Here is a 16,307-nt window from a genome sequence, read left to right as displayed (position 1 = left end):
GGGATTTTTTTCTGTAGATTTTCTTTACATTACAGCTAGGAATACGTGACTAGTAACCATGGTAACGTTTTTAAGAGTGTCAACATCCCACAAAGCTGCCGGACCCGACCGGGCGTCATCCCTGACCGTGTCTGACCTGCTCTTCACGAGGTCACTTCCTGTCTGTCAGGAAGGGCTCATAAACAATTGTTTATTTCAATATAAAACCACTTATTTTGATACCAGATCTTTCTCTTTCTCTTTCTTTTGTCCTCCTCCTATTTCATTTCATTGTGTGGGATTAGCATTTTAATCCCAGGTGATAATCTTTCAGAAGGCTCCAGCAGAGCTCAAACTCCCATCCCTTCATCCCTCCATCCTCCCCAATTCACTTTTAATCCTGTTTATCGCCCCCCCCCCCCCCCCCCCATTACACCTTTGGGACCTCTCTCCACGGCAACAACACTACCAGGTTAATTGACAGTGTCGCTCTGATGAAAACACATGCTGGTGGGGGTGTCTAAGTTATATTTCGGGAGCCTATTTCTGTCTGTGGTGAGACCCTCAACCCAGTTTCCCTGACATCTGGGATGTGATGGCAGAACCCGACCGCCTAGGGCCTCGTACAGCAAGCAGCTGGATGAGCTGAAATATCTGGATGAAGTTCAATGATTTAGAACCGAACAATGTCATTACTGCACTCTGAATTATTTGGTGTCCCTCAGACGGTGAAACGATTTAAAACCAACTGACGATACGTTTCCCTTCTGAGTCATTGTTGAATTGTTGGGAGCCCGTTTCAGTTTGCGAGGTAACAGCCTCTCGATGTCGAGAACGTAGGGGCATTGTGCAGCCTTATGCTGTAGTATGGGACACGGTAACAAGAAACAGTTTGTTTCAAAGAAGAAACAGTCCTATTCTGACCCGTTTTCCTCTTTCTTTGTTAGAGTGCGAAATAAAAACATCCGCACACTCAAACACTGTGCAAAAGAACGTTGTTTATTGCGAGCTTTTCCGTCACAGACCTTCTTCAGTCATAAAGCAGACAAGTGAATACAGTGGGATAAAGGGTTCAAACAACATCACTTGATTAGCATCAAGGGAACTGTAGTCTTAGATGTAATGGACTACAAATCAAAATCTTTCTTTCTTACCACTGCTGACCTGTTTCATTCCCTTTTCACTTTCTCCCTCTCTTCTTTCTCCCTCGCTTCAGCTGTTGAGGAAGAGACACATCGGAAACGACATCGTCACCATCGTGTTCCAGGAGCCAGGGGCTCTTCCCTTCACTCCTAAAAACATCCGCTCCCACTTCCAACATGTGTTTGTCATCGTCAAAGTCCACAACCCCTGCACTGATAACGTCTGCTACAGGTGAGTGGAGGATGCGTCAGACGCCACGCCAAGGCTGCAAAAAGCAATTTCAGACAGATAAAGCAGGTCTGGGGGGGGTTAGAGGGCAAAGCATTCGATTCAAGCCTCCAATTACTCTCTAGCATCTCACCAAAGGATTAGAAACTCTTTAACAAAGACCCACAAGGCAATTTAAGGAGATGTGTTTATCTTTGAAGTTGTAGGAATGTAGGAACTTGATTCGAAGGAATAATGGTAGTCTGCTAATCCTTTTCTCAGATTGCTTTACTTTTTAGTAATGTCTGGAAATCACGAACCTACCTTTTGATCTGCTTTATATTGGTGCAGCGTTATTATCTTCCGACGCAGCTATGAATTATGATTCTTTACTTAAGTGCTGTTTGAAGAAGAAGATGATTCTTGTTAATGACATACATTTAAACTAACTCCGCATGGCATGGCAGTATGACACACTTCTGTGTCTCTATACTGGAAATGGTTTTTTTTCTGTCTCCTAATTAGAGTTCTCTGTTATGTTGAAACACTCTGGTGTTTATTGACGGCACGAGTCACCCTCAATGTTGATGACGTTTCAATAAAATCTGTTTTATCACGGCTGTCATTAATTGGTGAAGTGCAGTAAACACCATAGTATGAAACCACCTCACCTCACTACCAGCGACTGCATGACTATCTTTGCTGCTATTACTATTACCAATTATACTACTACTACTACTACTTAGTAATAATAATACATACACACATAGAATTTTCTAGACACTCAAAGACGCTTTACACTGAAAAGATTGAGTAGTAATAAAAAGAAACAACATAAATAAAAGAAAGTATAATTAAGGTAGTGCTGGGGACACATGGGAAGGGGAGAGGGGGAGAGGGTTAACTGGTGTAGGCGAGCTTGAAGAGGTGGGTTTTGAGGGCCTTAAATGTTGGCAGGGTGTTGGCCTGTCTGATGTGGTTGGGGAGGGTGTTCCAGAGGACCATCTATGACCATTACTACTACTACTACTATTAATTCCATCAACCTGCCTCCTCCCTCTGTCAGCGTGGCCGTCTCCAGATCTAAAGACGTGCCTCCGTTCGGGCCTCCCATCCCCAAGGCCGTGACCTTCCCCAAGTCGGCCGTGTTCCGGGACTTCCTGCTAGCCAAGGTCATCAACGGGGAGAACGCCGCGCACAAGTCGGAGAAGTTCCGCGCCATGGCGACCCGCACGCGGCAGGAGTACCTCAAAGACCTGGCGGAGAACTTCGCCACCACGGCCACCGTGGACTCGGCCGTCAAGTTCAGCTTCATCACCCTGGGGGCCAAGAAGAAGGAGAAGGCCAAGCCGCGGAAAGACGCGCACCTCTTCAGCGTCGGCGCGGTCACGTGGAGTGTCACCGCCCGGGACTTCGGCCAGTCGGCGGACGTGGACTGCCTGCTGGGGATCTCCAACGAGTTCATCGTGCTGATCGAGGAGGAGTCCAGGAACGTGGTGTTCAACTGCTCCTGCCGCGACGTGATCGGCTGGACGTCGGGCATCATGAGCATCAAGATCTTCTACGAGCGCGGCGAGTGCGTGATGCTGTCCGCCCAGGACAACTGCGGGGAGGACATCAGGGAGATGGTCCAGAGGATGGAGGTGAGAGCGTTTTACTTGTTCTAATCTCGCCTTGATAACGAAAATGTCCGTCTTAGTTGTTGCTTTATTATCTTCTTGGCTCGTTGTGAAGCGCATTGGGTCACGTTTTCACATGCGGACCAAATGATCAGACTGTGTCACATATTAAAACAATCCAGCCAGCCTCTGCTCAACCTATGATCTAATTATTTTCTCTGAGGTTCATCTGCTGTGGTTTTTGGTTCAGCCTCAGAAAAGCACTCTTGCTCTGATAAACGGGGGGTAATTACTGTAAATATGTATTAGTTGAGTAACGTGCACCTGTTCTCTGCCTGGAACCAATAAAACTCCCAGTTCCTCACCTCCTAAGAATATGTGTCAAAGACTGTCATGCTCAATAATAATAATATTATTAATAACTTTTATTTGTATAGCACTTTTCCTACAAATGTTGCAGCTCAAAGTGCTCCAATCATTATTAATATAATATATAATATATATAATAATAATAATTTAATGATTTAGTCATTTAAAGGCAATATTAAAAAGGGTTTTTAGTCTTGACTTGAACATATTTGCTGAGGTTGCATCCCTAATGTAAACTGGCAGTGCATTCCACAATTTGAGTGCATAAAATAAGAATGCAGCCTCACCAAATCTCTTCTTTTGTACATGTGGTACACAGAGAAAACCAGCGTCAGGAGACCTGAGAGCTCTATTGGGCTGATATGCTAGCAAATGAATGTATTTGAATGAATGAATGCAATGAAATGTGAGATGTTATTATTATTATTATTATTATTATTATTAGCTTCCTGTAATCTTCTTACAAGGCTTACGTTAAGACTACATCTGACCACATGAGCTGTGGAGACATTTGACAGAATGGAAAATGATACTACATACGTATACCGTGATCTTATACCATGTTCATCTCCTGGGCTTTGCCAGGAAGATCCGCAGGCTCTCACCCCACAGGTTAGCTGTGGTGTCTGGCCAGACAGGCACCAAGCAATATATCTAATATAAATGGTAAATGGACTGCACTTATATAGCGCCTTATTCCAAAGCGCTTTACAATGGCCTCTCATTCACCCATTCACACACACACATTCACACACCAATGGCGGCAAGCTACCATGCAAGGCGCCGGCCCGCTCATTGGGAGCAACTTGGGGTTAAGTGTCTTGCCCAAGGACACCTCGACATGTGGCCAGCCGGGGCTCGAACCGCCGATCTGCCAACGTTGCGATCAATAGACGGCCGGCTCTACCTCCTGCGCCACAGCCGCCCCCTAATATGATTCCATAATGGCTGTCTCGTTATTATTTTATTTTTATTGACGGTTTCTCAGAGGCTGTCCATCCAACTTGTATATTCTGTATGAAACGTGTCCTACTCTTCCCTATTTTCTCAGAAAAAAAGATATATTTTTCACGTCTGGCAGTTGTTGGAGGTTGCGGTCTCCTTGTGGTAGAAGATGATACACTACACATGTTACCCTAGGAGTAATGTGTAGTACGGGCCGTAAACCCTGTTATTTTATTGTCATTATTATGTCAACAGAACTGTTCACCCCAGAGAAGGGATTGAAGTCTTCCCCTTGTACATCCTATCCCAAGCCTTACCCTTCGCCTCGTGTCAGTCTACCCTTTTCCGTTCTATCTTTCTTTACTTCTAGATTACCTCTAGAGCCCATCTTCATATTCAGTATGAAGGCCAAACTCACGCGCACCACCAACACTGCTGCCAGGATAATTGGACTCCCCACACCCAACCTCACAGCAGGGCCATCTCACGCATCGCAACCGCAATAGAACAGGACATCACCCGCCCACTCAACCTGTACCTCGCCCCACTGCCATCCGGGCGTAGGTACAGAACACTAAGGTGTAAAAGGGCTCGCTTCGGCAAAAGCCTGATCCCCGCAGCCGTTGTTTCCTTAAATAATAGACCACGCTGAGTGTGTGTACTTGTCTATCTGTCATGTGTAGTGCTGTCTGTTGTTGTCTGTGTTATACGGTGTTGTATGTGTATATGTACTGTATACTGTACAGTGGTGTGACAATGAATTTCCCCCTGGGGACAATACATCTAATCTAATCTAATCTAATCTAATGATCAATGCTGTTTAGTGCCAGTTCAAAGCCCTGCGTACTGCCTTCCTGGCCTCGTTCTCTGAGTCAGGATATCTCTGAGTCAGCTGCAAGTCAGCTAGGGACATCAGCTGACATTGTGTGAGAGAGTCAGGTGCCTATCTGTGAAGCCTGTCCAGGATTACTCCCCCCCCCCCATCACAGAGGTTAGGACGATTTCGTCTGAGTCAGCCACTTAACAGATGTTCTTGTATTACCATTAAGCTATTATGATTCATTATAGCGCAGGTGATTGATTTGACGGAGTGCACGATTAGCAGATAACGGAGGAAGCGGCGTAAACAGAACAGCGCATGTTGCTCCAACCCAGTTTTTCAAAGAATTGGAGAAAGAAAAACTAATTCGGTCCAGCTAATAATAGACACTAGACAGCTGATGCTGCTACTCTACAGCCTTGGACTCAGAGAAAGCTGAATACTTGGGTCTTCGTCAGATTAAGAGCAGCTCTCCAGTTAGCCCAGATCCTATTATTCCCATCCTCTGCCTCTCCTCCTTCATGTCTTACTGTATTATGAGACTCAGAAGTTGTGGCGGCTGTTGGGGCTTTAGTGAATAACATGCCAACCACCTGGATCTCTAAACCAGGAAGCTACGCTTAAACACCATACTACCCATACCAGCCACTCCTAATATTTCAAGTTTCAAGTTTTTTTATTGTTACGTCACATTACACAAGTGTAAGAGAGTCTTAAAGGCTTCGCAGCACAAGACAATAAGGCATGAGTCACGATAATAAACAAAAAAGTGACAATAGTACAGGACATAAGTGACAAATAAGACAGGATACAATTAGCAGTACGAATAGTAAATAAAATAGATAGTTCGAGTAGTAAAGTGACTGAGCTTAAGGTTTAGTTAGTCTGTGTACATGGGGTGTGCTTGGGGATGATAGCTAATTGTCTAAAGTAGGCTTGTTTATGAGCCTGATCGCCTGGGGGAAGTAGCTGTTGGTCAGCCTCTGAGTTTTGGCCCTGAGGCTCCGGAAGAGGCTTCGTGTTCTGGACGGCACCGGTTCAAACAGACTCTGGTTGGGGGTGGCTGGGATCTTTGACGATCCTCCGGGCTTTGCTGACACGCCGTTTGTTGTATATATCCTGGATGGAGGGAAGCTCACATCCACCGATGTGCTCGGCTGTCCGCACCCCACCCTCTGTAGCGCCTTGCGGTTGAGGGCAACTGCAGTTGCCGTGACAGCCAGGCAGTGATGCACTCAGTCAGAACGCTCTCGGTGGTGCCTCCGTAGAAAGCCCGCAGGACCTTGGACCCCGTGCCAAACTCCTTCGGCCGCCTGAGGTGAAAGAGGGCGCGGCTGTGCATAATGTTTGCTTGCATGTTTGTTTTTCCTATCTGTAGTCTCCATCATTTGTTTATTCGACCTCTAATCGGGCAGCCTTCTGCGTCCTTGAAGCAACATTGAGGCAACAGCCAGAAGATGAGCCTGCCTCCCTCCCTCCCTCCCTCCCTCCCTCTTTCCTGAGAAGTGTCACCCGCCCCAGTCAGCAGGTTGAGAGTATCCTACCCACCTCTGACGGGCGTGAGGTGTGGGCTGCCTGGGGCAACGACCAGCGTCTACACGCAGCATCCAGAAGGACAGAACAGGATATATTAGCATTTATGATGAGCCAGGGAATATAACTCCCTCATTAGCAATGGTAATCTTCCTTTCACATTTAACGTCCTCTCGCCCATCATATTTGTGAGGCAAATTAGAAGTGTAGTTGAACAGCTATAAAGTTTGTGAGGCATCACTGGTTTGCCATTAAATGGCTGCTAGTATTCGCCTGTGTGTGTGTGTGTGTGTGTCCTACATAAAGACAATGTGCAGCAGTGGTGGTGGTGGACACCGGTCAGCCTGATGGCCTGATGCAGCAGTGGTGGTGGTGGACACCGGTCAGCCTGATGGCCTGATGCAGCAGTGGTGGTGGTGGACACCGGTCAGCCTGATGGCCTGATTCAGCGACCGGTGGACTCCGTCTGTGTTGTGTTATTCCGGTGCGTTCCAGCCCAGGGCTTTTCGTAGCATCATGTTTTATCATTTGAGGGTTTACAGCCTGCTGGGCTGTGATGTAATGTGAAGCCGTACAGACAGGGAGAACAGATTGCCTCCTAAAACACAAAGAGGTCCAATGTGGGGGAAAGATATAAAAGCCTTGTGATAATGCCTTCCTCCCTCTGGTGTTGTCGCTGTGAGTAGGCGTGTGTGGACACATTTATGGGAGTGTGTGTGTGTGTGTGTGTGTGTGTGTGTGTGTGTGTGTGTGTGTGTGTGTGTGTGTGTGTGTGTGTAGTGCACAGTGTATCCCACAGTATGTCTGTTGTATTTCATACAAATTCTCTCCTTGTCTCAATCCTCAATGATATTCTCTGTGAATAGATTACACCATATTTTATACACGGTTCTGAATGAATACAATATAGAAAGGGAAACTTTGACTGAATAAACGCAATAAAACTGTTCTCTTGTTGCGATGCTCATCTCATTCCCACATCTCTGAGGGAATAATTGTCCCCCTTTTAGCATATCAAACAGTTCTAATGTATGCAGAAGGCTGCCTCACATCAAATGACTCTTGTCCTAGATGCGCCTTATTTAAGGTGGTTTACACTCCAAAGGGATTTGAAAAACACATAAAAATATGCAGGGGAGAAGGGTGAGTAACCTGACCTTCCACTACAGAAGAGCCTGTCCTTTGTTACTGCTTTAAGAGGCATGATGACGAGTATTGCTTTGTTTATTTATGATCTTAGACTTCACTCAGGGGGCAAGGTCAACTGAACTTCTGTAGAAGCTCCTGCATTCCCCTCAGACCAGTCACAGAAGGTGTGGAGGCTTAGGGGATGTTTTATGTTTCAGTGCAGGTAAATTAGGGTGTTTAGGGTATTTTTGTTCCGTCAGCTTGGAAGGTTTTAGGTTTTTGCTGGAATTTGGGAGCTCAGTTGGTCTGAGAGAGCACCCTCCTCACCCTGAGAGAGCACCCTCCTCACCCTCCTCACCCTCCTCACCCTCCTCACCCTGTGAGAGCACCCTCCTCACCCTGTGAGAGCACCCTCCTCACCCTGTGAGAACACATTTTAGCCAGCAGCTCCCACGGGGCCTTACATGTTGGACAACGCAAAGCGATCTCTATTAATTTCATGGGTTTATAGCCCTCAAATGTTTCATGTAAAGATAATGAGTGTAACTGCCAGATTCAGCCACAACATATTCAGCCCACAGTAATGAGAATGAGAATGGAAGCACATTAATCTACTGGATGGATAGATAGAATAAAGCACCCCCAAAACAAGACATTTAGAAATCTGTTGTTTAAGACTAATTCATTTGTTTCAAATGCTTTGTTGAAGGACATGTTAGTTTATCATACGGTATTTGCAGTGTTGCTTTGGTCCCAGTAACATTAAATGGGTTCCCTATAATCCGTTTTTTCAGTCCCTAGTCCCGAGCGTTTGATTGCCTTCAATTTCACCTATCCCATGATGCACTACCCAGAGTCTATCCTGGACTGGTAAACATCCAGTAAAGACAGTTTTGTTCCTGGGGCTAGAACTGTCTAGAAGCTCTTTGTTTGTCCACCACTGTTCAAACAGCTTAGTTCAAAGGTGAAGCAAGTCGTTTTTGCTCGCTGTTGCCCTCCCTACCCACATTGACCGTTTGAAAACGTACATACAGTATTATTAGGCAATGTAAAACATCTATGTTAAGGCCAATGCTCAACCTCAACGATAGATTTCAGAAGGTGCTTTGTTCGGACCAAAATAGAGCTCTTCACTGAATGTTCATCAGTTGATCTTATTCGTCTGCTACCGATTTACCATGGCTTTTAAATTTCAAATCTGTATATATATATATGGACCTTAAATGTTGCACTTCTAGTATGGAATCAAATAAATCTGTGATATTCTGCTTGTTTATAAAGCTCCTTTCACTGGCACAGCACCAGAATATCTGAAAGACCTTTTGCTAGCGTATCAGCCCAATAGAGCTCTCAGGTCTTTTGACGCTGGTTTTCTCTGTGTACCACATGTACAAAAGAAGAGATTTGGTGAGGCTGCATTCTTTTTATTTTATGCACCCAAATTGTGGAATGCACTGCCAGTTTACATTAGGGATCATGCAACCTCAGCACATATGTTCAAGTCAAGACTAAAAACCCATCTTTTAAATATTGCCTTTAAATGACTAAATAATTAAATAATAATTATATAATGACTGGAGCACTTTGAGCTGCAACGTTTGCAGGAAAAGCGCTATACAAATAAAAGTGATTATTATTCTTCTTTAATTGCTGGCTTGTCTGGAAGTAGGTGTCCATGTAAACCAACCACTATATCCACAGTTCTTCATTGTCCGTTTCTGCTCTGCTGAGCAGCTTCACAGAGTCTCAGCCCATTAAATGACTAAAGGGTTTATGGTGATCAGCGCTCCAGTTAATTACCAGCCTGCCAGATTCACACGCCACCATGTTCCTATCCTCTCCCTCTGACACCAGGGGCGCTGGGGCGGCTGTGTCTCAGGAGGTAGAGGCTGTGTCTCAGGAGGTAGAGGCTGTGTCTCAGGAGGTAGAGGCTGTGTCTCAGGAGGTAGAGGCTGTGTCGCAGGAGGTAGAGCCGGCGTCTAATGATCGCAAGGTTGGCAGATCGGCGGTTCGAGCTCCCGCTGGCCACATGTCGAAGTGTCCTTGGGCAAGACACTGAACCCCAAATTGCTCCCAGTGAGCGGGCCGGCCGGCCGGCGCCTTGCATGTTAGCTTGCTGCCATTGGTGTGTGAATGTGTGTGTGAACGGGTGAATGAGAGGCCGTTGTAAAGCGCTTTGGATAAAGGCGCTATATACAGTAAGTGCAGTCCGTTTACTATTTAGATCAGTAGCCTTTTGCTTGGTTCCGGAAGCAGGCCTGTAATCCAGGTGTGAGCTCTGGTGGAGTACGGCGTCTTCTCTGACTCTCACTGTGGTGATGACAGGTGTTGGCAAGGGCTTATGATGTTACATAACCAAGCTGCTGCTATAGTTGTGGTCACCCTGTGATGACCCACCACTAAGCTGGTGGCTGATTAAAGCAGATTGGCTGGAGTGTGACTTTTTGGCTGTGACTGTGTTCCAAAGGGCGTGTTGTGGCTAGCGAAGTGCTCACAGCCGTTAAAACACTTGTTTTTATTTAAATTAAGGCTTTTCGTTGATACTAATCTAGGCTGTCAGTATCTTTGTGCCCTAATCTTAATTCCCCGTACTGTTCACACACTATGTGATACGTGAAATCCTAAGTTAAGAGTGTCTCCTCAGAGAAGGAGGAATTAGACTGTGTCTAAGTGTGCCATTTAACACTAGAACAGCCATGGCCTCTGAGTAAAACTGTTTCGATATCTTTGCACTCGATCAAATTTCTGGACCCTCCTTTCACGACTTTTCCTAGATATGTGCGTTCTACCACCCAGTATCCTTACATTTTCTAAATCACATCAGGATAAGCTATTATAAAGCTGTTTTGCCATTTTTCTGCGTAGGAAGCAGGCTAATTTACAATTGGCCAACTAGTGGTCGTTGTGTGTAAGTAGCAGCTTCACATTGTAAAGAGCCCCGAGGCAGGTCTTATAGTAGGTAAGAAAAGGCACGGCTGTTCTAGTGTTACGGTTTGGATTTAAAGCATTCTTTATTCCCTCTCACCACCTTTCACTATACTCTTATATTAAATAAATATGTTAGCTCTGTGATGCCTCCTCATATGTACTTCTGTTTGAAAGGTTATTTGGAATAGCAAAACAAATATTAATGTAGCCTGCTTTGGTTATATGTGGATATTGGCTGAGGAAATTAGATTTTTTTCTATGCTCTCCTATCTCTGTTATGTGTGTGCATGCATGGGGTGTGTGTGTGTGTGTGTGCGTGTGCGTGCATGTGCGTGCGTGTGCGTGCGTGCATGCATGTGTGTGTCGTTAATGAATATGAACAGGGAAACTTGTTCTCTTGACTATATTTTGTCTCAACCTAGTCTACGGACACTCAAATGACTCCACAGCCATTCTATCTCTCTTTCGGTTTCTTCTCTCTCCATTGCTCTCTGTATCCCTCTGTCTCTCGCGCTGTCTTTGTCTCTCTCTGTCTCACACTCTGTCTGTCTCTTTGTCTCTCTCCACCAGATTGTCACCAGAGGTTGCGAGACGTCGGTGATCACCCTGCGTAGGAACGGCCTGGGCCAGCTGGGATTCCATGTGAACTTCGAGGGCATCGTAGCCGACGTGGAGCCCTTCGGTTTCGCCTGGAAGGCTGGGCTGAGGCAGGGCAGCAGGCTGGTGGAGATCTGTAAGGTGGCGGTGGCCACCCTCACCCACGAGCAGATGATCGACCTGCTGCGCACCTCCATCACCGTCAAGGTGGTCATCATCCAGCCCCATGAGGATGGCGCCCCCCGCAGGTAACAACTGACCCCCTGCGCGTTCATTATGAATCCTTTATTTAACCAGGGTAGTCGTCATACTGAGACAGGAGTAGCCTTACATGCCTGGCTTGGATTCTCAAACTTGAAAACATTCTAGCAAGTCATAATAACACATAGCCGGGGCGGGCGGCTGTGGCACAGGATGTAGAGTCGCCGTCTAATGTTCACAAGATCGGCAGAACGGCGGTTAGAACGTGTGTGTGAATGGGTGAATGAGAGGCCGTTGTAAAACGCTTTGGAATAAGGTGCTATATATGTATGTGCAGTCCATTTACCATCCATTTAGAAGAGATGACAGATGGAGACAATGAAATAAGGGACATGGAAAAGGCATTGAAAGTGAAGTGGTTGCACTTCAGACAGTGCTGCGATCAATGTTACTCACTCAAATTTTTTACACTCAGACATCCATTATCTGGACGCGTTGCCTCTGAACTGTCCACGATGTCGAGAAGAGAAGAGGCTTCACTCTGCGAAGCCATTAGAGATAACATAACATAACAGAAGACTTCCTCCTTTCTTCTCTGTCTTCTCTCAGTTGCATATAGAAGAACTGTGGTTAGGATTTGTAGTCGGTGAAAAACCCTTACAGCCAAACTATACCGAAGCCGTCACAGCACTGCTACGTTAAGCCACAGTTTTAACAGAGAGACATTTACGAGACATTCTAGACGGCATGCGAAAGCAGCACATCTGCAAAACGAGGCTCTCTCGAAGCGGTTGTAGTTTTATGATTCAAGTATATTTTCCTTGGCAAGGCCGAAAATATAGCCTATTTGGTCCTCAGCTCGACGTTTGTGGCAGCGTATATTATTGCATGAAAATTGGAGTGGAACTAAGCCCGCGTTTACACTGCCAGGTAGAAGTGACACACTTCCGATTTTTTTTTGCTCACATGTGGCACAGATCGGATATGTAACATGGACGTGTAACCAGTAAAAAAGCACATTGAATCTGATGTTCTCAGATCCGATTCAGGCCTCAATCATACAAACCTCAATGACACAAATCGGGTATCTGTCATTTCGACTGTGGTCTAAGCGGACACGGTCGGATATTCCTTGTAATTTCCGATTCGCACGTCATTGAAAATGTGACGGTCTTCGCATTCTGATGACGCTTGACGTTAGTTTCACTCACACAAAAAGAACCGTTCCCAAAAATCTGATATAGACCAAAAAATCGGAACTAGTCATTACGACCTGCAGTGTAAATGCGGCCTATGACTGTACACTCTCGTTTCGATGTTGGTGTAGTTTCGGCTTTAAGACTCAGGGTCTCTGTTTGGTCAGTGGTAGGAGTGTGGAGATAAAATATACAGTTAGAGAATACAGTAGTAGCTGTACAGTAGTAGTAGCTGAAAATACCCACCTGATTTCCCAGGAGAGGTAAAGCTCAATGCCTTATCTCTGTGTTGTAAGGTAGCCGAGAGACAGACAGGAAGTTGTGGTTGAGCTGTGGAGAACAGAAGACATGTCAGCGTTCCTCACTAATAATAATGAGGGAGAGCTTCTTGATTAATGGCTGAACAGTTTCTGTCACTGTCTGACAGCTCTTGCAGGCAGATTGCTTTTTTTTTTTCTTCTAAAGACTCGCCTCATCCTCGTTTCAGCAATTAGGACTGGAGTGTTTGGACTCTTAGGTACGCTCACGGTTGGTGAGACAATATCACTCCTCTAATTGAAAGATTATTTCACATTGGCCACACTGTGATGGCTAGAGATGGAAGTCAGCGTAAAAATGCTCACTTCCCCAAAGCACATCTGGCTGTTTTCGTCTGAGAAACCAGACAATCCTGTGAGAGCGAGTTCATCTCTCTTCCATGTTCAGATGTTCGACGTCTTTGTTTTTGTTTTGCTTCAGGCTGACACATTTGCTGTTTATGTAGAAGAAACATTTTCACTATTTCTCGCCGTATCAAAGTTTGAGATCTGAAATGTTTCTCTTTCTCTCAAGCTTTCTGAATGACGAGGGCTGCTGAAATGTATTGCGTCAGCAAACAGCAAAGTAGGGGATCAATCCGAAGGATTTGTGTTTCACAGTTGCATTGTGGTCTGGCACTGGCGGACGGACATATTTCTGTTCCCACAGATGGTCAGACGACATGCCTAGTCTGTGAATCCAACACGGCCGCCTCGCTGCCAGAACTGAGCAATAATCCTCTTACGACGATGTGTGATGATACATGATGATACGATCTTAATCTGAGTTCACAGAAGCAGAAAGGCAGTCAAAACAAACAACCCAAAAACTCGATCTGTGGTGACAAAATATGTCCTGCTCTCTATCTGTGATTACCGAACGCAGGATTCAGTGACAGAAGCTTCTGGCATGGCCCATATGTGGAGCATCTGTCTGTTTGCATGACACCACTAAGCAGTTTCCGTGGCCGTTGAAAGACACATACCGAAATATGGCCCACACAACACTACACGCAAAAATATGTTTTTATGTGGTAGTAATGGGCTGTATAATGTTCATAATGGGCTGAGCTTGAACCATTTATGATGCTTGCCAACAGATGTGTTCCGGCAGTTTACTGGAGTTATTTGCCATGCGGGATTGCCTAATTCTGTCGGAGTAAAAGGGATATTGGGGGACATATTCCCAGCTACATCAACAGTAGAATTACTGACCACAGTGGGATTATTTCTTATTTCCTACCACTATGGGTTTTCTCCCATTGTTCTTCTATCAAATTGACAGTAGAAAGGTCATATGATCGGGGCGGCTGTGGCACAGGAGGTAGAGTCAGAGTCTAATGATCGCAAGGTTGGCAGAACGGCGGTTCGAGCTCCGACTGGCCACATGTCGAAGTGTCCTTGGGCAAGACACTTAACCCCAAATGTCTCCCAATGAGCGGGCCGGCGCCTTGCATGTTAGCTTGCCGCCATTGGTGTGTGAATGTGTGTGAATGGGTGAATGAGAGGCCGTTGTAAAGCTCTTTGGAATAAGGCACTATATAACTATATAATTTACCATTTACGTATTCCCAGCTACATCTCAGAGCAACACTAGAACTACTGACCACAGTGGGAACATGACTTATGTCCTGCCACTATGGGTTTTCTCCCATTTCTCCCAAATTGAGAAGGTGAAAGGTCATATGAAGAATCTTGAGGGCCCATAAGTATTTTAGCTACCTGCTCCCTTTGACTTCCCAGCAAAAGTGTCTGAGTCAACAATAATGCTCCACTTTTCTCCACTGTTATCTCAAGGCAAAGGAATTTTGCAAGAGGGTCTAGTGGCCCCTGAAAGCCCCTCATGGTCAAAGAGACGAGAGGCCAGTTGAACAACAATAGACAAGCTCTCCCTGACCTCTAGACGTGACAATGACCCTGGCTCTAAAGCGCTAGCTCCCCCGACAGGGCCTTCATGGAAGACTATTTTGAGAAGCATACTTCAGGGCTAAGAGGGGGCATGTTCAACTGTGCTTTTACAGTTACAAGTTCATTCTCAATTATTATGTTTTGCCCCAGAATGTACTGAAGGTATTTTAGCTGTCACTATAATTGTAGAAATTCTGAGAAGACTAAGTCCCCTTACTGTACATTTTGCTATTTTTACATGTAGCCGTTCTGTAGACGTTTATTTACGTAGGCCTTAAAGTTGTTCATGCCTTTTTAAGGCTTGGCTCTCTGTTCTGCCTCGAAGAAAAATTAGATATGGTCCTAATGTTATTAGCCTAGCCTAGAAATGTATTTATTTACACTGGCAGCAGGATGTGGTGCTAGCCCTGAGCAAGGCAAGAAGCTTTTCCCTCATCAGTCTATGGAGAGCTTTAAACAAGTGTAACATGCCTCCCATTGATCAAACTAATAGAGAGAACAGAACAACATTCAGAAACCATTTGAATTCTGATCCGAGCAGTCGTCCCATACTGTCTTCTATATCTGAAATGGATAAGTATTTATGTTCTGTATTGTATATTGTGAGAAGATATAATAATGTATATTATTGTTGCGTTTGCGTGAATGTGAGAGGGCGTACGTTTTTGTGACATAATTGAGACGGGCAGTTGTGACCTTTTGTCTGCAATGGTGTCAGCCTTCTCTTCTCATCATCCTTGTTCTCCGTCTTGGAAAACTCTGAGCTGTGGCTCTCACGCCAACGCCTTCACGCCAACAACACCTCTCACAGAGAGAGAGAACCCTAGCCCACATACTGTGACTGTGTGGTTAACCCATGAATATTTACGAGGATTGGTTTCCCCCTTACCTCAGTCTCTAAAGTTTAGAGTCTAAACTGACTAAACATTACAAGCTTAAAGGAGAACAGCAGTTATGGGGAATTCCAACTTCTCCAACGTCTACACGATTTTCTTACCTCACATCGTTAAATACACTTGTGGACTGCAAACGTTTGGAGATTGATGGTAGTCCTAGCAACTCGGCCCCGGTGGTGTGACAAGAGATCTGGCTGTTGGAGTGAATGAACATGTCCCTCCTTCTCTGGCCGTGTCTCTGTAGAGTAAGCAGTCCAACAGGTGTACGGTCCTGCTGTCACACGGCTCTGTTGTGGCTCTCTGATGAACCATTCACAATGCTCCAGCTCTAGCTGTCTGTGCTAAAGTGTGTTTAACATAACAACTCACTGTCAGTAATAGATAAGACACTCGTCGGACATTAGAAATATAACACTTGTGGCCTGTTGTGGTCCAGTGGTCTAGCTAGCACCACAGTCTACAGTGCACACATTATGCCCATGTTGGCATGGGTTCGAATCCAGCCCATGCCCTGCTGACATGGCCTCTCTCCCTTCTTCTCC

General features: G+C 45.4%; 1 protein-coding gene across 1 annotated transcript in view; it reads left to right on the top strand.

The window, feature by feature from the left end:
* The window catches only part of LOC308173755 (signal-induced proliferation-associated 1-like protein 2), a gene marked incomplete at its 5' end in the record, with an annotated part of 91,072 nt that overhangs the window by 21,619 nt on the left and 53,146 nt on the right, over positions 1-16,307 (top strand). The window contains 3 exons of the mRNA XM_080548805.1: positions 1,196-1,353; positions 2,396-2,972; positions 11,242-11,516. Coding sequence (XP_080404931.1) covers positions 1,196-1,353; positions 2,396-2,972; positions 11,242-11,516 — 1,010 coding nt within the window. The remainder of the gene's footprint in view (positions 1-1,195; positions 1,354-2,395; positions 2,973-11,241; positions 11,517-16,307) is intronic.

The sequence above is a fragment of the Nansenia antarctica genome (assembly GCF_963989245.1).
Source record: "Nansenia antarctica genome assembly, chromosome: 1".
Taxonomy (NCBI): domain Eukaryota; kingdom Metazoa; phylum Chordata; class Actinopteri; order Argentiniformes; family Microstomatidae; genus Nansenia; species Nansenia antarctica.
Note: the sequence above shows the minus strand (reverse complement) of the source record. Positions and strands in the feature narration are given on the sequence as shown.